This window comes from Ovis aries, chromosome 15, assembly GCF_016772045.2.
Source record: "Ovis aries strain OAR_USU_Benz2616 breed Rambouillet chromosome 15, ARS-UI_Ramb_v3.0, whole genome shotgun sequence".
NCBI lineage: Eukaryota > Metazoa > Chordata > Mammalia > Artiodactyla > Bovidae > Ovis > Ovis aries.
The window spans coordinates 45940999-45963256 of NC_056068.1; the positions used below are offsets into that span (position 1 = coordinate 45940999).

Here is a 22258-nt window from a genome sequence, read left to right on the forward strand (position 1 = left end):
TTGAACATTCTTTGGCATTGCCTTTCTTTGGGATTGGAATGAAAACTGACGTTTTGCAGTCCTTTGGACACTGCTGAGTTTTCCAAATTTGCTGGCACATTGAGTGCAGCACTGACTGTCACAGCATCATCTTTTAGATTTGAAATAGCTCAATTGGAATTTCATCACCTCCACTAGTTGTGTTTGTAGTGATGCTTCCTAAGGCCTACTTGACTTTGCACTCCAAGTGTCTGTCCTAGGTGAGTGATCACAACATAATGGTTTATCAGGGTCTTGAAGATCTTTTTGTATAGTTCTTCTGGGTTATTCTTGCCACCTCTTCTTAATATCTTCAGCTTGTTTGGTCCATACTGTTTCTGTCCTTTATTGTGCCCATCTTTGTATGACGTTTCCCCTTGGTATCTCTAATTGTCTTGAAGAGATCTCTAGTCTTTCCCAGTCTATTGTTTTCCTCTATTTATTTCTTTTGATCACTTAGGAAGCCTTTCTCATCTCTCCTTACTATTCCTTGGAACTCTGCCTTCAGATGGGTATATCTTTCCTTTTCTCCTTTACCTTTGGCTTCTCCTCTTTTCTCAGCTATTTATAAGGCCTTCTCAGACAACCATTTTGCCTTTTTATATTTCTCTTTCTTGGGGATTGTCTTGGTCACTGCCTTCTGTACAATGTCACAAAGCTCTGTCCATAGTTCTCAGGCACTCTGACTATCAGATCTAATCCTTTGAATCTATTTGTCACTTCCATTGTATCCTTGTAAGGGATCTGATTTAGGTCATACATCATATGTTCGATGACAGGAAATGCTAAGAAGAAAAAGTATAGCAAAGTAAAGAAAGTAATGAGTGCTGAGCATGCAAGACTGCTATTTAATACAGGGTGATCAGGAAATACTTTTCCAGATACAGTGAACTATGAGCATAATTCTGAAGAAAGTGATGGAAACCAAAATTTTTTCCAGACAGAGCTAGAGCAGAGACTCCAAAGATGGAACCAGGTGAGGTCTAACAATGAAGCCAGTATAGTTGTAGCATACACACACACACACACACACACACACACACAAAACAAGGGAGGGAGTGGTCACAAAGGAAATTGATATAAGGCCTTGTGGGACATTGTAGGATTTGCTACTTTTGTTAAGAGAGAGATGGGAAGCTCTTGGAGATTTAAGGAGAGGAGTGACATCTTACTTTTGATTTAAAAGGGTCATTCTCTTATTAAAATGTTCATACTGTGTGAATAGACAGAGAAAATGAGGTAGAGTACAATGACAATGATAATTCAGGGGAATAAATTAGAAGACCATTGCAACAATTCAGGTAAGAGATGATAACAGCCTGTATTAGGATTGCGCTTAGTGCTACACATGGCCTGTGGCCTAATCCAGGATATATTTTGATAGTAGAACCAATAAGATTTGTTGAATTGAATTAATATCCAGGAGAAACATGTCTGTGATAATCAGATTGAGGGTTCAAAAATATTCCCCTAAAATGGTATCCCAAATTACATCAACTCCAAGTCTCTATTTGACCAAATTAGCCAAAATCCTGGATCTGCTTCCCCCACATATCTGACCACAACCCGAGGGATACCTTTAGTAATTAGTAATCTCTTCTAAAGTTTTCAATATTCATCATTAGTACCAGAATGCAACTGAATCCCTTTCAGAGCCAGCAAAATCCACGACTGCTCCCGTATTACTGGGAGCTCTTCCCTAAGTTCATTCTTACCACTTCCATGGTGGACACTCTGAATTAAGCTTCTGACTTAATTTCCCTTTGCATTCTTCCTGGTTATTCCGAAAATCCCTCAGGTTCTTCTGAAAAGGGAGCCACCGTATATCCCCAGCCACTGTAAATTTTCTACATATGCTCTTCTAGATTCATATTATGAATATTTACCCTAGATTCTAATGTATTCAATATCATCAATTACAAAACCTATCCAAATATCTGGAAAGGCATAGTAAGTTCTCCCCTTGGCTTGGTGATGGAAGATTCCTTGAATTCCAGCTTCTGTTTCACACAGTGTGAAAGTGAAAGTTAGTCCCTCAGTCATGTCCAACTCTTTGCAACCCCATGGACTGTAGCCTGCCAGGCTCTTGGTCCATGGCATTCTCCAGGCAAGAATGCTGGAGTAGGTAGCCATTCCCTTCTCCAGGGATCTTCCTGACCCAGGGATCGAACCCAGGACTCCTGCACTGCACGTGGATTCTTTACTGTCTGAGACACCTTCAGTTTTGCATAATCAGTTTCAGTATCTCCGTCTGAGACTGAAGTGGAGTTTACACAGGAGATTCCTTTAAGCAGAATTTAAATGGGAAGAAGAGATGGAAATGACCAAATTTTGAGCCCCTACCTCAGGTTAAGCCCTGGAATTCTCATTTCATCAACACAATGAAAAGTAGCAAGAAGAAATGTTACTGACTGCTTATAAACTTGAGTCCACTAGCGCATGTAATGTCAATCTACTGACATCAAGTTTTGGTGACGGAAAGTGCAAGTGAAAGTCACTCAGTCCTATCCTACTCTTTGCAGAATATACCCATGGACTATACAGTCCATAGAATTCTCTGGCCCAGAATACTGGAGAGGGTAGCTGTTCACTTCTTCAGGGGATCTTCCTGACCCAGGAATCGAACCAGGGTCTCCTACATTGCAGGTGGGTTCCTCACCAGCTGAACTACAGAACATGTTGCATTTATTACAGGGCCATACAAGGAGTCATATGGGCTCAAAAGGTCCAGATTCCCCTGTAGATTTCAGAAAAGGCTTTTTTTTCTCTTTCTGTTTTTTAAGGCAAAGTGAGGGAGAGAATCGCAGGTGTGTGATCATTTTGTGCATAATTCTCTGATTGGTTGATGGTGATATAAGAAGTTAGTGTCATAGGGGTTAGTACTATCAATCCTCAGACTCCAATCAGTTGGGGGCCATGTTCTGGTAGTCATAATGCAGTTAACTTGTTACGTCTGGTCCAGGTTTTCTAGTATTTGCAAAACAACTCAGGAAGTTGTATAAGACACCATTATCTATGTACTTCAGGAAGGAACTAAAGATCCTGTAACCTTGCTATATGGCTGATCCATTTTTTAAATTGTTACCAGTCCTCCTGGCCCACCTGCTATTTTTTGTTACTACAAATTCACAGTCTTTAAATCAAGCCTGGAGCCAGCCTTTTTTGAATCAGGGGAGACCTGGGAGATTAAAGCTTTTCTACAAAGAGGCAGATGGAGCACATGGGAGAGTGGGCAGTTTGGTTTTGGGAAAGCTCTCTAGGGTCCAAATTAGTTACTGAAAAATGGAGAAAGATTAAATGAGTGACCAAAGTTTGCATAATTAGAAAGTAACAACAATGGAGTTTGGGTCCACTTTCCATGTAAATACACACATTTAAGGGGACTAGTATTGACAGCCATTCCTACACTTGACAAATCAGCCCCAATGTTTATATCCCTGTCATCTGCAAGGATAATGCCACCTAAATATTCACTTAGAAAGTCATGTTTTCTAAAGGGAGTAGACTGGAAGTAGGATCAGACAGCAGAAGCAGGAAAATCTCAGGAGAAGAGGACATTCTTCCTTTCTACCTCTACCTAGGGCTAGCAAAGCCCTACTGGTTGCAGCTGGGCACTGCCCTGAGAGGGAGAGGGAGAAGGCCACTGAAGGCAGGATCCGATGCTTCTGTGTCTTTCCCTGTGTAATACTGTTATTTATAATATGAAATATATAGTTGATCTTTGTCCCAATTCATAAAACAGGGTTCTTGAAATGCTTTTAAATTCCTAAGTAGTAAGAATGGTAGAAGTACTTTTGTTTTAATGAGGCCAGTCTGGGTAGGCCCCTGGATGGGAAATGGCCACCAGAAAGACAAAGCCATTCTCCAGAGAGAGGCTGAAAATTAACTTAATAATAGATAAATCCTATGTGAGAAAGCCTACATAAAATCCCAAGAGCATGGGGTTTGGAGAGCTTTCAGTTTGGTGAACACATCCATATATACCAAGAGAGGGATGGACCCCTACTCCACAGGTACAGAAGCCACCCACACCTCAGCCTATGTATCTCCATCTGTCTGTTCTTCTGTATCCTTTATCACATTCTTTACTCAACTAGTAAACATACGTCTTCCCTGAGTTTTAGAAGTTGCTCAAGCAAGTACATCAAATCTGAAGAGGCAGCTTTTGGGAACTTCTGACTTATAGTCAAGTCATACAGAAGTTGAGGGTAATCTGGGGCTCTACTGCCTGAAATTGACATGTGAAGCCAGTGGCAGTCTCCTGGGACTAGGCCTTAAACTGTGGGACCTGACAATACATTCAGAAAGATACATAGTGTCAGAATCAAATTAAATTGTAAGATACCTGCCTGTGCTGTGGAATTGCTTGTTGTGGGGAAAGCCCCACACACATCTGGTATTGAAACAGAGGAAACTTTTTTCTTCTTTTTTCTTTTTTTTTAAACGCCTAGGTTGTCTGATTTTTTTCTCCTCTTCTTCCTCTCGTTTGATGGGATACAGTGCAGGTGACCCAGCATGTGCCACTTGGGTGTACAGATTATTTCAACCTGAAGGTAAGGAAGGTCCAAAAGACTCAGAAACTTTGAATTTCTACTAACTGCCTAAGAGAACAGAATATAGAGCCTGTTCCAGGAGGCAGATACCACTAAAGATAACTATAGAACACTATATATAACTATAGTAAACTATGAACCAGGTATGCTAAACAGGGAGGAACTGAGCAAGGCCAGTTTGATCAAAGTCCTATGTCCTATTCTCTCTAGATTGACCAGAGAAAATTTGTTTAACAAATATTAAATCTCTATGTTTTCCTGTGAATTGCTTTACTTCCCTTTGAAGTCCCAGACTCCTACCACTTTCTCCTTAGTCCAGTATGATTTATAAATGTACCTCACCTTGCCTTACTATCTTTCAAATTCAGCATGCCTGTTAACTCTCCAGACATATGCATTAAACTTATTTTCTACTGTGAATGTCTTATGTCATTTTAATTATTTTGACTAGCCAAAAGAAATTAAAGGGGGAAAAGAAAAATACCACCACCCCTTTTTTGGTGGCAAGTATCACCCACATGATTTCAGAAGAAGCCAACAGAGTCCCTTAATGTATATATTCTCTTAGTCAAAGAAGAGCCAATTAGAAGGAAAGAATTCGGGGGAAATGTTAGACATGAGAGACCCAGTGATCTCAGCTGCCCCTTTCTCTGTAATCAATGGGTCAGAGATGGATTGGTTCATGCCAGGACTTTTAGCTGAAGCTAAAAGAAGGGCTGAAATTAGGGTGTAGCAAGTGAGGCTGTCAGACTACAAAATTTAAATCTCTCTCACTCTCAGGTAAACTCTTCTCTTGCCTCACCCCAGTTCCAGCCCTGCATGCTTGGCTCTCTCTAGTATCACTCTGGAGGACTGGGTGATTTCCTTTTTCCTCAGTTTATTCAGAATAAGACTATTATTTTTCAAAGAGAACTTAAGTTAAAAACTGTCAATAAAAAACAAAAAAGCCCAGAGAAAACATCTCTCAAAAAACATTCACTAGTCACTTAACTGAAGTTCCTGTTAAAAACAAACATTTCCTGGAATTGAGAGAAAACTGAAAAAAGAAAGCAAAAGTCGGTTTCCTGTATTGGGAGTTGACATCGAGTAATAGGGGGTAAATGTGTGGTGAAATAAACTTGTTTTCAAATCTGATTTTATTCTAAGAGATTGCTTTTACTCCTTCATTAATTTATACATTTACTGAAATCTTACCATATACGGAAAGTTTACTCACTCTGTGAGAGAATCTGAGGTGCATCAGACCAAGGGCAAAGGACTCATGAAAAGTTTAACTTTATTATGACTCATGTAAGTAAGAGGTGCTATGGTAAATACAGGGAAGAGGGGAACTAACTGGACCTGGAAGAATAAAGGAAGGCTTCACAAATAAGTAGAATTGTGTTAGGAGTATAGTGTCCTGGGAAATGCTCATCTAACATAATCTTTTGCTGATTTAATATTTGAATTGATATAAAATAGATTAACAGGACAAAGTTAAGTTTAATTACATACTTAATCCCCACCAAGACTCAAAGATGGTGTGGCAATTGAGGTATATATACCATCTCAAGCTAAGGAGAAGGCAGTAGGGATCTGGAGCTTCAAAGAGGAGGGAGACAATTAAGAAGATGGGAAGAGCAAATGACTGGTAAGCAAATGTTTGCAATGTCGTGCAAATACGTCTTTCTGATTAAAAAAAAAAAAGCTGTCTCTGGTAATAGCACTTTCTGGTACAGTGTTAGTCTCTCAGTCACTCTACTCTTTGCTCCCCCACGGACTGTAGCCCACCAGGCTCCTCTGTCCATGGAGTTCTCCAAGCAAGAATACTGGAGTGGGTTGCCATTGCCTTCTCCAAGACTTTCTGGTATAGGCCCTCTACATAATTCTTTTAGGCAGTTCAAGGAGAGGTATAAAAGCTTTTCCTGAGTCTGCTGGGTCTTAATTGCCTTCTGCTCAGCACAATCCACATGTCAGAGTGGCAGATTTGGAGGTGGCATATTCTGCTGCACCTCAACATACAGGGTTAACAAAACTCTGAGACTGAGGCAAGATGACAGAGTACAGCTTTTAAGGGAAGAAAGTGAACTAGAAGTTCAGAAAAGGAAAACAAGTGGTTATAAAAGTATTGGGTTGGGACTTCCCTGGCAGTCCAGTGTTTAAGACTTTGCTTTTTGATGTTTGATCCCCAGTGGGGAGTCAAGATGCCACTTGCCTTGCAGCCAGGAAACCAAACCATTAGAGAGAAGTAATATTATAACAGAAGGCTCAGACAGTAAAGCGTCTGCCTACAATGCTGGAGACCCGGGTTCAGTCCCTGGGTCGGGAAGATCCTCCAGAGAAGGAAATGACAACCCACTCCAGTACTCTTGCCTGGATAATCCTATGGATAGAGAAGCCTGGTAGGCTACAGTCCATGGTGTACAAAGAGTTAGACACAATTGAGCAACTTCACTTCAAAGAAAAAAGAGGGGTTGGGTTGATTGTTGCCAAATTATGAGGGGCACTGAATGCTAGGGACAAGTAATTTGATCATATCATAAACCAATGAGGACTTTCTGAGTTTTGTAAACAAGTTAATGACTTACCTGTGAGTTTCAGGATGCACTGTGAAAGGTGGGCCATACATGGATAGAGATACAGATTCGAGAGCTTCTTATACAGAGCAGTCAAATAGCGCAAACTAATGCCTGGCATTTAGTAGGTAACTAACGGGGACATAGTTTAGGTGAAGAAGTAGGAAAAATGGCTTTCAAGAAATAAAAGGTGCCCACATCACCATTTTCCTATCAAAACGGAATAATACCCCCAAAAGGCCAGAGTTAGGAATTCAAAATAAGTTTCTCGCTGGATAAGCCACTCTAACACCATAAATTCAAGTCCAAAGAGGAGCTACAGAAATAGTAAAATCTACATAGGAGGTAGACATTAAGAGGCAACCTAACATTTTGTTACCTTTTTCTCTTTTATTGAGGTATAATTCACACATAATATTAGTTAAGCTGTGCAACATGACTCCATATGTGTATATATTGCAAAATTATAACCCACAGCAAGCCTTGTGAACATCCATCACCACACAGTTATAGTTTACTTTTCCTTATGATGAAAAATGTTACGGTCTTCTTAGCAACTCTCAAGTCACAACAGTGTACTATCCACTACAGTCATCATGCTGCACATAACGTCCCCAGGACTCACTCCTTTTATAACTGGAAATGTCAGCCTTTGTACCTCCTTCGCCCATTTTCCGTCCTTCTCCCCCACCCTTTGGCAGCCACCCATCTGTTCTCTGTATCATTTAGCTCGTCTTTGGTTATGTTATGTTTTGTCTTAGCTTCCGTACGTAAGTGAGATCATATGGTATTTATCTTTGTCTGACATTTAACTTAACATAAAGCCCTCAAGGTCAAGCCATGTTGTCACAAATGGCAAGATTTCTCTGTCTCTCTCTCTCTCTGTTTATTTATTTTTTTTGCTGAATAATATTCTATCCGAAATGTACCACATTTTCTTTATCCATCCATCCATCAATGGACATTTATGTTGCTTTCAACTTTGGTTGTTGTAAATAATGCTGGAATGAACCTGGTCAGGGATGGGGAGGATCTTTTCAAATTAGTATTTTCTTTTCCTTCAGATAAATACCCAGTGGTGTCACTGGTGGATCATGATATTTGATAGAAACTGGAAAAGGCTAGACATTGCATAAAGATCTTAAAGCACCTCATGATTAGCAGCAGACCCTTTGAACACATATTCTCTAACTATATGATCAAACGCAGTCTCAGGTTACTCTCCATCCAGTTATCTGATTGTTTCTTTGCTAACACTTAACCTGAAATTTGTTAGGGACCAAACAACGGGCTCTAGGACCTGAGTCATGTTTACCAGAAAGAGACAGGATATGCGCTCATCCTGCCTGGCCAATCATGTAATGCCAGCTACTCCTGTAACTGAGACAAAGAACTGCCTGTATATAAGCCGCCATACTCCTTTGTTTGGGGCTCTTGTCGGATTCCCTTGTGTGGGATGAGACTTGGGCCCTAGCGTGCTAGGAATAAACAAACTCCCTTCTTGCCCTTGCATTACCGTGGTGGACTTGCTCTCTCTCTCGGTCAGTTCGGAGATACGGGCTTGGAGCATAACATTTGGGGGCTCGTCCGGGATCTCCGTCCCGCCGGGGAGGACAACTCTCCTGGTAGAAGGGAGTAACTTCGTTAGGAGATAAGAGCTCTGAGCACCGGTGCTAACATTGCAGAAGCCCAAATTAAGTCCGGGGCCCAGTTACGTACTGGGGAGGCATCTGGGTGTAAAGTGCAGAGGCAAGTCCAGCATAAGGCCAGGGCCCGGTTTCGTGCTGGGGAGGCGGCTGGCTCTGTGAACATCCTGCAGGTAAGATTGAGTGCCTTGTCGGTGGCCACCTTGCGTTTGTTATCTGTTTCTCTATTCGTGGTGTCTGTGTTGCTCTTTGTGTGCTCTGTTGGCTCCCAGTGTACTTTTCTGTGATCATGGGACAAACAACTTCTACTCCTTTATCTCTTATGATTAACCACTTCTCTGATTTCAAGTCTAGAGCACAGAATCTATCATTGCTGGTAAAGAAAAGCAAGTTAGTAACTTTTTGTTCTGCCTAGTGGCCTGCTTTTGATGTCAGCTGGCCACAAGAAGGCACATTCAGCCTGCCTACTATTCGAGTGGTCAGAGAGAAGATGTTCGCCCCCTACCCTTCGGGACACCCAGCCAGACCAAACTCCATACATTTTGGTCTGACAGGACCTGGTGGAAAACTCCCTGGGCTGGCTAAAACCTTTTGTTTTTCAGCCCCTCACTTCCCTTCCCTCTTACCCGCCCTTGCTTCCATAGGTTCCACAGGTTTCATCGGGAGAAGCCAGAAAGAGAACCAAGTCTTCAGCTCCTCCCAGAAAAAGGGACCCCGCCCAAGGAACTCGGGGAAAGGCAAAAAAAAAAAAAAAAAAAAAAGCCAGCGTAGCAGAAGAAGACCCAGAGGTTCCCTCCTCCACCGTTCATGCATTTCCGGTCCGGGCGGCGCCAGCCAGAGAGGGTAGAGAACGGACATATCAGTATTGGCCCTTCTCCACTAGTGATTTGTACAATTGGAAAACCCAGACTCCCTCCTTCTCTGAAAAACCGCAGGGTCTTATTGATCTTTTAGAGTCTATCCTGTTTACTCACAATCCCACTTGAGATGATTGTCAGCAACTGTTACAGGTACTTTTTATTACAGAGGAGCACGAATGGATCCTGTCAGAAGCCCGGAATAATGTGCCAGGGGTGGATGGGAGGCCCACAATACAGCCTAACCTCATTGAGGAGGGGTTCCCCTTGGTGCGACCCAACTGGGACTTCCAACGCACTGAAGGTAGGGAGCGTCTCCGAGTGTACTGTCAGACTCTCATGGCTGGCCTTAGAGCGGCCGCCAGAAAGCCAACTAATTTGGCCAAAATAAATTCAGTGAGACAAGAGCAAAATGAGAGCCCAGTAGCCTTCCTAAAAAGGATAATGGAAACTTTTAGACAGTATACCCCTATGGACCCACAGGCAGATGAGTCACAAGCGGCAGTTATGTTAGCATTTGTAAATCAAGCAGCCCCGATATTAGAAAAAAGTTACAAAAGATAGAAAGGTTAAGTGAACAATGCTTGCAAGATCTAGTGAGGGCAGCTGAGAGAGTTTTTAATCATAGAGAGACCCCAGAAGAGAGAGAGGACCACATTAAAAGAGAAGAAAGAAAATTTAGAGCTGAAGAAAACCGTAAAAATCAAAAAGAGCTGGCCCAGATATTTTTTGCCAGGGTTGAAAACAAAAACAGGTTGCAAAAAGGAAAAAAATTGGACTCAAAAACTGAAGAAAAACGACAAGGCATAAGCTTAAATAAGAAAAAAAAAAAAGCCAATGTGCATTTTGTAAAGAGTTTGGACATTGAAAAAATACATGCCCCAAGAAAAATCTAAAAGAGGGGCCCAAGAACCCCAAGAACGAGACTCCCTCCCTAGACAGTCATATCCTCTACGCGGGTGAGGATAGCAACTAGGGGGGTCAGGGCTCGAAGCCCCTCCCCAAGTCCTGGGTTACTATAAATGTGGAGGGGAAACTGGTTGGCTTCATGGTGGACACGGGAGCCCAATACTCAGTCTTAAACCAAAAAGATGGACCTATGTCTAAAAAAGTAGCTGGGTGCAGGGAGCAACCGGGACTAAACGATATGGATGGACTACAAAACGGCATGTGAACTTAGGGGCCCACCAGGTGACCCATTCTTTTCTGGTGATACCTGAGTGTCCAGCACCCTTGTTGGGAAGGGATTTACTGTCTAAAGTAAATGCCCAAATTCATTTCAACCACGGACAAGTGTCGGTTCTAGATGGGACCGGGCATCCAATTCAGGTCCTATCTTTGGCATTAAAAGATAAATACAGACTCTACTTGCCAGAGGCCACAGCGACAATAAGCCCCAAAGTACAACCATGGGTTCAAAGATACCCTCAGGCCTGGGATGAAACAGCAGGAATGGGACTGGCCAAACAGAGGCCCCCTATCATTGTGGAACTGAAAGCCAGTGCTTCCCCGGTGAGGGTACGGCAGTATCCCATGAGCCAAGAGGCTCGACAAGAGGTTACTTCTCATGTACAATGCCTCAGAGACGCTGGGGTCCTGAAAAGGTGCCGGTCCCCATGGAACACTCCCCTGTTGCCTGGGGAAAAAGCCTGGGGAACTGATTTTAGACCGGTTCAAGATCTACGAGAAGTCAACCAATGGGTAAATGATATTCATCCTATGGTTTCTAACCCTTATACATTGCTCAGCAACTTGCCTCCAAACTACATTTGGTACACTATTTTAGATCTAAAAGATGCCTTTTTCAGTTTGCCTCTTGCCCCCGCAAGCCAAGAGATCTTTGCCTTCGAATGGCAGGAAGACGGTGGTCAGACCCCTGTGCAGCTGACATGGACTCGCTTACCACAGAGTTTCAGAAACTCGCCCACGTTATTTAATGAGGCCCTGGACGAAGACCTCCGTGAGTATCGGGTTGAACACCCTACCATTGTTTTATTACAATATGTTGATGACCTTATGCTGGCAGCGGCTACAGAGAAAGAGTGCCAAGAGGCAACAGGTGACCTTCTCCAAACCTTGGGGACTTTAGGTTACAGGGCCAGTGCCAAAAAGGCCCAAATTGCCAACCAAGAGGTTACATACCTCAGTTACAAGATAAAACAGGGCCAGAGGTGGCTAACACAGGCTATGAAAGAAACCATCCTCCAGATGCCTGAGTCGGCCAACCCTAGACAAGTGAGAGAATTTCTGGGAACTGTGGGATATTGCCGGTTATGGATTTTGGGGTTTGCAGAAAAGGCCAGGCCCCTATATGAAGGGACCAAAGAAAACAAGGACTGGAAATGGACTGAGCCAATGAAAGAGGCCTTCCAAGAGCTCAGGCGAGCCTTGCTAGAGGCTTCTGCCCTTGCCCTCCCTGATCCATCTAAGCCTTTCCAATTATTTGTAGATGAAAAGTGGGGGATAGAAAAAGGGGTACTAACACAGAGATGGGGACCATGGATGCGACCTGTAGCTTACCTTTCCAAGAGACTGGACCCAGTGGCAGCCGGATGGCCACCTTGCCTCCGTATCATCACGGCCACCGCGCTGTTAGTCCACAATGCTGATAAACTGACTTATGGACAGAGACTCTTGGTCTACACTCCTCATGCCATAGAGAGAGTTTTAAAGCAACCCCCAGGTAAATGGATTTCTAATGCCCGCTTGACGCACTACCAGGCCTTGCTACTTGACACCCCACGGATTCATTTCCAAACGCCCTGCATTCTAAATCCAGCCACTCTTTTGCCCAATCCGGAGGAAAGTAGCCCCCTCCATGATTGTGATGAGATACTGGCTGGGGAAACAGCAATGCAAAAGGACTTAACCGATACTCCACTGGATAACAGTGAGCTAAAATGGTTCACATACGGCAGCAGTTACGTAAAAGATGGACAGAGACGGGCGGGAGCCACAGTAGTAGATGACTCTGGACAGATGATATGGGCAGAGGCCCTTCCCCCGGATACCTCAGCACAAAAGGCAGAGTTAATTGCCCTGATTCAAGCATTAGAGAGAGCCAAAGAAAAAAGAATAACTATTTTCACTGACAGTCGCTATGCTTTTGGCACAGTACATATCCAGGGCCTGATATATTGGGAACGGGGGTTTTTGACAGCTGAAGGAAAAGAAATTAAAAACTTGACTGAAATCTGGAGACTTTTAGAGGCTGTACAGATGCCTCGGGCTGTGTCAATAGTACACGTACCTGGACATCCAAAGGGTGACAGCCCCACGGCACGAGGGAATCATGCTGCAGACCTGGCAGCTCAAAAAGTAGCTGATGAAGATTTCATCACCCCTGTGTTGGTGATCGGACTTCCACCTCCAGTTATGAGAACTCTGCCCCCAACCCCTGAGTATTCATCCACAGACCTTGCTTGGATCCAAAAACACATCAACCTTCAAAAAGGTGAAGATGGATGATACCGAGACTCAGACGGCTACTTGATACTCCCTGCTCAGTTGGGATAGCAACTATGTGAGCATTTACACTTGTCTACTCATCTGGGAGAAAAGAAGACTCTGATGCTCTTTCAAACTGTGCGCCTGTGATTTCCCGGCACCAGACAACTGTAAAGAACATAGTGTATGCTTGTAAGGCGTGTCAACAGATGAGGCCAGGAAAAGGACAACATGCAGGACTGAGGTATCGGGGAGAAGGACCAGGGCAACACTGGCAAATAGATTTCACCGAGGTAAGGCCAGGCAAGTATGGTTACCGGTACTTGTTAGTGTTGGTGGATACCTTCTCAGGGTGGGTGGAGGCTTTTCCTACGAAGGGAGAAACTGTGATGATAGTGGCAAAAAAAGATTTTAGAAGAAATAGTTCCCAGGTTTGGCCTGCCAGTGACCATCGGCTCTGATAATAGACCTGCTTTTGTGAGTCAGATAGTTCAGAGCCTTGCCTAGCCCTGGGGACTAAATGAAATTTAGTGACATTGTGAATACAGTCCACAGAGCTCAGGGCAAATAGAAAGAATGAATCGGACTCTAAAAGAAACTTTAACTAAATTGGCTATAGAGACTGGCGGAGACTGGGTGACCCTCCTTCCCTTCGCCCTCTTCTGTGCGCGTAATACTCCTTATCAACTTAATCTGACCCCATTTGAAATTCTGTATGGGAGACCTTCCCCTGTATGTCCAATATTTGAAGGGAAGAAACTACCGCCTTCCACGTTGGGACAATTCCAAGAGGCCTTGATGGCCTTAAGCGAGGTGCACTCTCGTGTCTGGAAACTGCTCCGGAAAATACATGTGGGTCAAAATAAGGGAACTATTCCCTCGCTTGACATTGGCCCAGGAGATTGGGTATGGGTCAAAAGGCACCAAACCAAGGCACTAGAACCCAAATGGAAGGGTCCTTATGTTGTTCTTCTTACCGCCCCAACTGCCCTAAAAGTCGACGGTATCGGGCCTTGCGTGCATTCCAACCACGTACGCCCAGCTGCTTCAGCAGAGCAGGAAGACGCTAAAAAAAAAAAAAAGGGAAGCATCTCTGCACCCGTCCAATCCCCTGAGGCTAAAGCTTCGAAGGCGCCAACAGGACCAGGACAGCTCGGCTGGGCCATCTTGTGGATGACCCAGTTACTCTGCTCCGGAGCTGCCAGCGTGAACCCGCATCAACCCGTCAAAATCACCTGAAAACTGCAAAATAGACTAACACGTGAGATGCTTAACTCCACCACCGCAATACATCCACCAAATACTTGGTGGCCAGACTTATACTTTGACCTTAAGCCGGTGGTAAATATACCCTGGAAGAGGGGCAAGCTCCAAAATCATGCATTCTGGGCATGTCCAGGTGCACCCAGGCATAACTAAAAGATCTGTGGGGAGATACAGGGGGGACTCTGCGCTGCCCTAAAAAAAGAGTGTTGTTTTTATGCTGATCACACAAAAATAGTTAAAAAAATCTATGGCCTAAGTAAGAGAGGGACTAGCCCAACGTAAATGAAAACGTGAGGCTCAACAAGGATGGTTTGAGTCTTGGTTTCAACAATCCCCTTGGTTGACCACCCTAATCTCCACCTTGCTGGGACCCCTGCTAATACTTCTACTGATGCTTACCTTTGGCCCATATATTATCAATAGACTTATAGCCTTTGTAAAGAAACACATAAATACATTACAGCTGTTTGTGCTTCGACAACAATATCAAACTGTGTCTCAGGACCGAGAGGAAGATTCCTCTATATGATCTAAGGACGGGGGGAATGTTAGGGACCAAACGACGGGCTCTAGGACCTGAGTCATGTTTACCAGAAAGAGACAGGATATGCGCTCATCCTGCCTGGCCAATCATATAACGCCAGCTACTCCTGTAACTGAGACAAAGAACTGCCTCCATACTCCTTTGTTCGGGGCTCTTGTCAGATTCCCTTGTGGGGGATGAGACTTGGGCCCTAGCGCGCTAGGAATAAACAAACTCCCTTCTTGCTTTTGCATTACTGTGGTGGACTTGTTCTCTTGGTCGGTTTGGAGATACGGGCTCGGAGCATAACAAAATTATTTTCCTTCTTCAAATATTTTGAAGTTTACAGTCTGCTTCCCTCAGTAGAGGTAAACACTGCAGAGGCAGGGAGCTAACCTGCCTTATTCATTGGTCAACACTAGTACCTAAAACATTTCCTAGCATGCTGAAAGCCCTCAATAAATATGTGTGAGATAAATGCTGACATATAAAAAATCTTTACCAAACTGCCAATCAGCAGTACTTGTATGATCTCCTTCACTCAAAGGCACATTATCATGATGGGAACAAGGGAGGAGAGATGGTCACAAAGAGGAGCCCCCAGATTTAACAGGATACAAAGCTGGAAAGGCTCCCTGGACTGGATAATTAGAATGTGATTATCAGGCTTCTAGAGAACTTTTTCTAGAAAAAGGTGAGGGCAGAAGTGAAACTAAATAATAATAATTGGATAGGATGCATTCAGCAATTTATTTCACCAAGAAACATTTACTGAGCCAGACGTGCTAAATTTGAAATTCCTTTTAGAGAAATCTGGCAATAAAAGAAATATAAAGAAAAGCTTATGGAGGGGGCAAGATCCACTCTATATTTTAAAAAAGGGAAGATGTGTGTTTTCTTATCCAAAGCGAAGCAACCACAAAAGTAAAATACTCAAGATATTTCAGACCCAAGACAAAGGAAAAAAAAAAAAAAGCCCAATGGGAGGTGAGTAGCAGCAGGATTTAGAGGACAGAGTGAATATTGCAAAGAGGTTAGGGATGCCTCTTCCTTAGGGACCAGAGGGAAGAACACAAGAATGGATAATAGAATCTTAATTTGAAGGTGACAACCTTTGAAGATGAGGAAGCTCTGACCACATAGCTTCTACACTCTGTAGAAATGGAAAGGGACATCACCAAATGTGAGAGGAGCCTCAACCAATGTTCTCTGATGTAATTTTTCCTGCATTCATAGACCCCTCTCAATGCTTCTGGACTGTTGGTTCAAAGGAAAACTCAGTCTTTTCGTATTTATCTCTCTAACCCCACTGTCTCGAAAAGTGCCTGGCACTCAGGATTAGACCAGTAAGTGTAAATTATATGCAAAATTATGAAGATGAGTCGTTTGATTGTGGGAAGTGAAGAAGAGAATGAAGAATAATCAAACTAGACTTTTTGGGGGCCTGAGACACTGGGAAGATGGCAATAGAATGGATGCATTGAGAAAAAAAAGGCAGAAAGAGGTTTAAACAAGTTACTGGGTGCAAGCTGGGATGCACTTATGTTCCACCTCAAGGGTCTCACTTGCTGGTAAGAAGTACAACTCTGTCCTAGGCTGTTCCTATGCTGGCTTCACATTCCCTTGGACCCCCAGGGATTCAACTTTTTCCTCAGTCTCCTCAATTCTCCAAAAACATCCTCTACACACTTGGCTGCTCCTGGTTCAGGTCCTAGTTCAGATTCTTTCTGTCCTCAAGACAATGCCTCGTGTTTCAACTGTGCATTTGCTACTAATTGCTAGGTACATGAAAACAAAAATGTAAAAACCAAGGAAAGGGAAAAGATCTTCTCTTGCTATGTGGTTTTAGAATGCTCCCAGAAGTCTCACTAGTCTAAAAGCAAACTAGAATATAGGAATAAAATGGTCTCAAGGAAGTCATGTCTAAGTGTAAACATACACTCCCACATAAATGAGCCCTATGTTCTTGCACTTGAAAGGTCCCACAGAAGACGGAATCATGTAAGTTCCTCTATCCTAGTTTAAAATTATTTTCTTATTTTTATGTCAATTTTACTGAGAAATAACCTAGCACAGAAAAATGCATCCATTTAAGGTACACATTTTGATGAATTTAGCCAACTTGAAACCACTAAACCCTTGAAACCATTCCCATGATCAAGACAGAAAATATTTTCATGATCCCCCAAAATTTACAGTGCCCCTTTGCAGTCTATTCTTCCGTCAGCTCCAGTCCTGGGCGACCAGATATGCTTTGGGTTACTATAAATTAGTTTGCCTTTTATATAAGTGGAATAATACAATAAGTATTCTTTCATTGTTGCCTTCTTTCAGACAGCATAATAAATTTTAAATTCAACCATGTTGTTGCTTGTATGAGTAGCTATCCATTTCTATTATTAAGCAGTATTTTATTGTATAGCATATTTCATTTAGCTATTGGATTGGCCAGAAAATTCATCCAGGGTATGTTACACAAAACCCCAAAAGAACTTTTTGGCCAACGCAGTATCTATCTATGTATGGACATTTTGAGTGCTGGAGTCCAGCTCCAGCAGCCAGGGATTCAACCTGAAGGGATGGGCAGTGTCGGCGAGAGAAACTGAGGTAGGCTCTCAGTTTTCTTGGACTGCCTGTTTATTTCAAGATTATGATTCTCTTTTATACTTTTACAAAAGCATTAGGTCAGAGGTTTGATATTTTTAGTTCCCATTGACCCAGATTTATTTTTCTCCAAAAATCATTGTTGCCCTCAAAAGGAGTTCCTTCCTCAGCGATTCTCTTATCTACTTTTTCTCGTATGTCCTTGTGAATACACTGTAACTCATGCTAATGTCTGGGCTGCATACCACATTCCTCAGTTTCTTATCTTTCTAAGTCCTGTTTGCTCCTAGTATCCTAAGTTCACTATTTCTTAGAAAGGGCTTCTAGCTAATAATATCTCTTAAGTCCTTAATTTTTATAAGCTATAGTAGAATATTGTAACATTACAGCCATCCTTAAATCTTTAGCTTCTAACTATTTTAATTATTCTTAAGCCCTAAATTCAGCAAACTCCTTTGCCATAAACACTTTTCTCACAAATAGGCTTCAGATGGGAATCCCTTCCGTGGTCTCAAGCTGCGGCCTCTGTGCTCATCATGGAACACTCTTTTGTAAAAGTCCTTGAACAAATGTCAGTGATTAACTTTGTGAATTATTCTTTGAGCACAACTGCAGGGGGCTTTATGCCTTCTCCTGCTCCTCTCAAAAACAATAAGCACCTTAATATTCTCTTCAGTCAACTCAGCCGAGGAAAGGAAAACACAAGTCAGAATCACAAAGCCTAAATCCTTCATTCCGGGTCCGTGCCTATGGAACAAGGGAGGGGATTTAGGGCCGTGCCTCTATTTTGTCAGTAATGCCTAACGCGGCTCCGGACATTTGAGTGTTTCCAGTTTTTAGCTATTATGCAAAAATCTACTATGAACATCTATACACAAATCATTGTCTGGACAAAAATTTTTAATTCTCTTGGATAGATATTTAGAAGTGAAATGTCTGAGTCATATGGTGTGTGCACGTTTCACAGGTGCCTAACAAGTTTCTGAAATGGTTACTACCAATAGTGAGGCATGGTCTAGCTGCTCTATATCCTCTCTGACACTTGATATTGTCATTCTTCTTAATTTTAGCCTTTCTAATGAGTTTGTTCTGTTTTCTCATTGCAGTTTTAATTTGAATTTCCCTAATGACTAAGGAAGTTGACCATCTTTTCATGCACTTACTGACCACTCAACATCTTCTTTTATGAAATCAGCTATTCAAACACTTTGCCCTATTCTTACTACATTCTCTTACATATTATTGAACTGTAAGAGTCTTTATATAATTTGGATACCAGTTTTTTGTCAGATATATTCAGTGAAAATATTTTTTCTATTCTTTAGTCAGACCTCTAATTGTCTTAATGTAATTTTCAGAGAGCCAAATTTTTCATTTGATTCTCTATTGATCAGTTATTTTATGGCTCATGATTTTAGTGTTCTAAGAAAGTTTTACATACTGCAAGGCCATGAATATTAATATTTTTCACTCTTCTTTCATTCAGAAGTTTAATAGGTTGATTTTTACATTTAAGTTTTGGTCTATTTTGAGTTATTTTGGGTGTGGTGTGGTGAGCTATTTTGGGTGTGGTATAAAGCAGGGTCAATGGTCAGCTTTTTTCCACATGGATGTCCAATTGTCCCAGCACCATTTGTTGAATAGATTTTCCATTCCTCTTTGCAAATCAGTGTAGCATATATGTATGAGTGTATTTCTAGATCCTCTGTGCTCTTCCATTTCCATTGACTTATATCTGTCTTCATTAATACCATCTTGTTCTTGGTACCTATATGCAAGTCTAAAATGAGACAATGTAATGACTTCTTTCTTTTTTATATACATAACCAAACCACATATACATGTGCAATTTTCTTAGGACAAAAGAGTCAAAAAAATTCCTATTTCTCAGAGAAGACATCTTGAGTTTGAATAGCTCAAAGCTTCCTGACAATCTCAACAAGTTGGAATTAATAGTATTCATGAACTTTAACAAGCTAGAGAGCAATATAGATTAGAAAAATGAACCAATATCTGAACTTTTATAACATCTGTGTCATTAACTCTATCCGTTCTACTGAATTTCTGCTAAATATGACTGAGAGGCCTATTCTCCACAGTCTTCCTCTTTAGAACCTGAGGTGTGACAGAAAGGAAACTTTGAGTTAGGGGATGTCAGAGAAGATCTCTGAATACAAGTTATCTGATGTTATTTTCCTGTCACATAGGTGTCCACACAACTTTATCTGTATTTTTCTTAGACAACAGGAAATTAAACAAAGAATTATGCTCTCCTTTTTTACATGGGACAAGTCATTTAATAATAAGCCTGTTTACCTGCTAGTTTCTGAAAATCTCTATTTCCCAGTGGCCTGACTCTTATCCTAAAGAACTACAAGTCTTCCTCTAGTCCTGTCCAACTGTACCCTCAAATCTGCCTCAGACCGACCATGTTCAGGCTTTTTAGCTCAGGAAATAACAAACACGTTCTCAGGGGGTTTTTCCATAGAAGGTCTGAGATTCTCTGCTTTCTGTTTATGTGACTATGAAAGATTTGAGCCCAATAACCATAAAACATGTGCCTGTGACTTTACCCTAATTAGGAACAGCACAGACCAACTTGACAGTCCTCCTGGCATGGAACAAAGACTGTTTTGGTCTCTTCTCCTGGTCTCTTTGATCCTTCCTCCACTGACCAATGACTTCTCAAACCATAGGGGAGATCATGCCATGAGATTAGAGTCTTCCAGTGTCTATAGTTAATGAAGTGTCCCAAACTGACCACATAAGCATGGCCAGATGGAGTATTAGAACACTGCCCATATTCCAGAACAATCTCTCATACTCTTAGCTGTTTCTTATCATTAATCTCTCTACTTCCTAACAGTTTACACTAGTCATTACTCAGACTTGTGATATTATAAATTCATTTTGGCAGGTATTTATCTTTCTGTATATGGAATCATATTATATCTATTCTTTTGTATTTGGTTTGTTTCAAAACTTAAAATTGTGAGATTCACCCATATTGCTGTGTATCATCATGATATTGTTTTTATTATTGTATGAATATGTTACTTTTTACTTACCATGTGACTGTGAAAGGACATCAGGATGGTTTCCAAGTTTTTACTTTTATGAATAGTGGTGCTATGAACATTCTGGTAGATATGTCTTGATGTATGTTTAAATACAGTTCTACTGGCATATATATAATGATGAAAAACTTGACTTATTCTTGTCAGTTATTTATATGTACCTGTAATTTCTTCTTTTGAATTTTTTTCTTGTCTACTTTTGTGATACCAATTGAGATTTCTTTATTTCATTTTATGATTTCATTAGTTAGGATGATGGACAGAGAAGCCTGGGGGACTACATTCCATGTGGTCACAAAAAGTTGGACATGACTGAGCATGCACACACACACACACACACACACACACACACACACACACAGAGAGAAAGGAATCAACCTTTTATGTCATTACTAACTTTCATTTTTATGAAAGTAAATTTTTACCAGCTTGGTACATTTATCTCTCATTACCACCAAACACACACACACACGCACACACACACACACACACACACACACACACACACACACAGTATCCTCACCTATACCACCTCGTGCCATATTGAGCTAACTGGAATTTTTAAAGTTTTTATTGAAGTATAGTTGCTTCATAATATTGTGTTGGTTGCTACTGTACACCAAAGTGAATTGGGTATACAAATAGATATATCCTTCTTTTTTGGATTTTCTTCCCATTTAGGTTACCACAGAGCACTGAGTAGTTTCCTATGCTATACAGTAGGCTCTCATTTGTTATCTATTTTATACATAGTATGTATATGTCTGTCGCAACCTCCCAATTCATCCCATCCTCCTTTCCCCCTTGATACCTATCTATGTATTTGTTCTCTACATCTGTGTCACTATTTCTGCTTTATAAATAAGATCATCTAAGGCAATTCTTTCTAATTCCACATATACGCATTAATATATGATATTTGTTTTTCTTTTTTTGACTTAATTCACTCTATAAAAATCTCTAGGTCCATCAACATTTCTACAAATGACCCAATTTTGTTCCTTTTTATGACTGAGTAATGTTCCATTGTATATATGTACCACTTCTTCCTTATCCATTTCTCTGTTGATGGACATTTAGGTTGTTTCCATATCCTGGTTATTGTAAATGGTGCTGCAATGAACACAGGGGTGCATGTGTCTTTTTAATTTTATTTTTTTATTTTTTAAATTTTAAAATCTTTAATTCTTACATGCATTCCCAAACATGAACCCCCCTCCCACCTCCCTCCCCATAACAACTTTCTGGGTCATCCCCATGCACCAGCCCCAAGCATGCTGCATCCTGCGTCAGACATAGACTGGCGATTCAATTCACATGATAGTATACATGTTAGAATGTCATTCTCCCAAATCATCCCACCCTCTCCCTCTCCCTCTGAATCCAAAAGTCCATTATACACATCTGTGTCTCTTTCCCTGTCTTGCATACAGGGTGGTCATTGCCATCTTCCTAAATTCCATATATATGTGTTAGTATACTGTATTGGTGTTTTTCTTTCTGGCTTACTTCACTCTGTATAATCGGCTCCAGTTTCATCCATCTCATCAGAACTGATTCAAATGAATTCTTTTTAACGGCTGAGTAATACTCCATTGTGTATATGTACCACAGCTTTCTTATCCATTCATCTGCTGATGGACATCTAGGTTGTTTCCATGTCCTGGCTATTATAAACAGTGCTGCGATGAACATTGGGGTACATGTGTCTC

General features: G+C 41.6%; 1 protein-coding gene across 1 annotated transcript; it reads left to right on the forward strand.

The window, feature by feature from the left end:
- The first annotated feature begins 6181 nt into the window (after positions 1-6181).
- On the forward strand, positions 6182-15118 carry LOC132657900 (uncharacterized). Its single transcript, XM_060400198.1, has 2 exons — positions 6182-6201; positions 10742-15118. Exons 1-2 carry the CDS (start codon positions 6182-6184, stop codon positions 13095-13097), a joined length of 2376 nt encoding a protein of 791 aa, XP_060256181.1. The 3' UTR covers positions 13098-15118.
- The last annotated feature ends 7140 nt before the right edge of the window (positions 15119-22258 follow it).

What these genes read in the sequence shown, in the direction of transcription:
- LOC132657900 (XM_060400198.1), top strand. Translation starts at nt 6,182, where the DNA reads ATGGGAAGAGCAAATGACTG. An exon ending in ATGGGAAGAGCAAATGACTG is followed by an intron (nt 6,202 to 10,741) that starts GTAAGCAAATGT and finishes TGTCTAAAAAAG; the next exon opens with TAGCTGGGTGCAGGGAGCAA.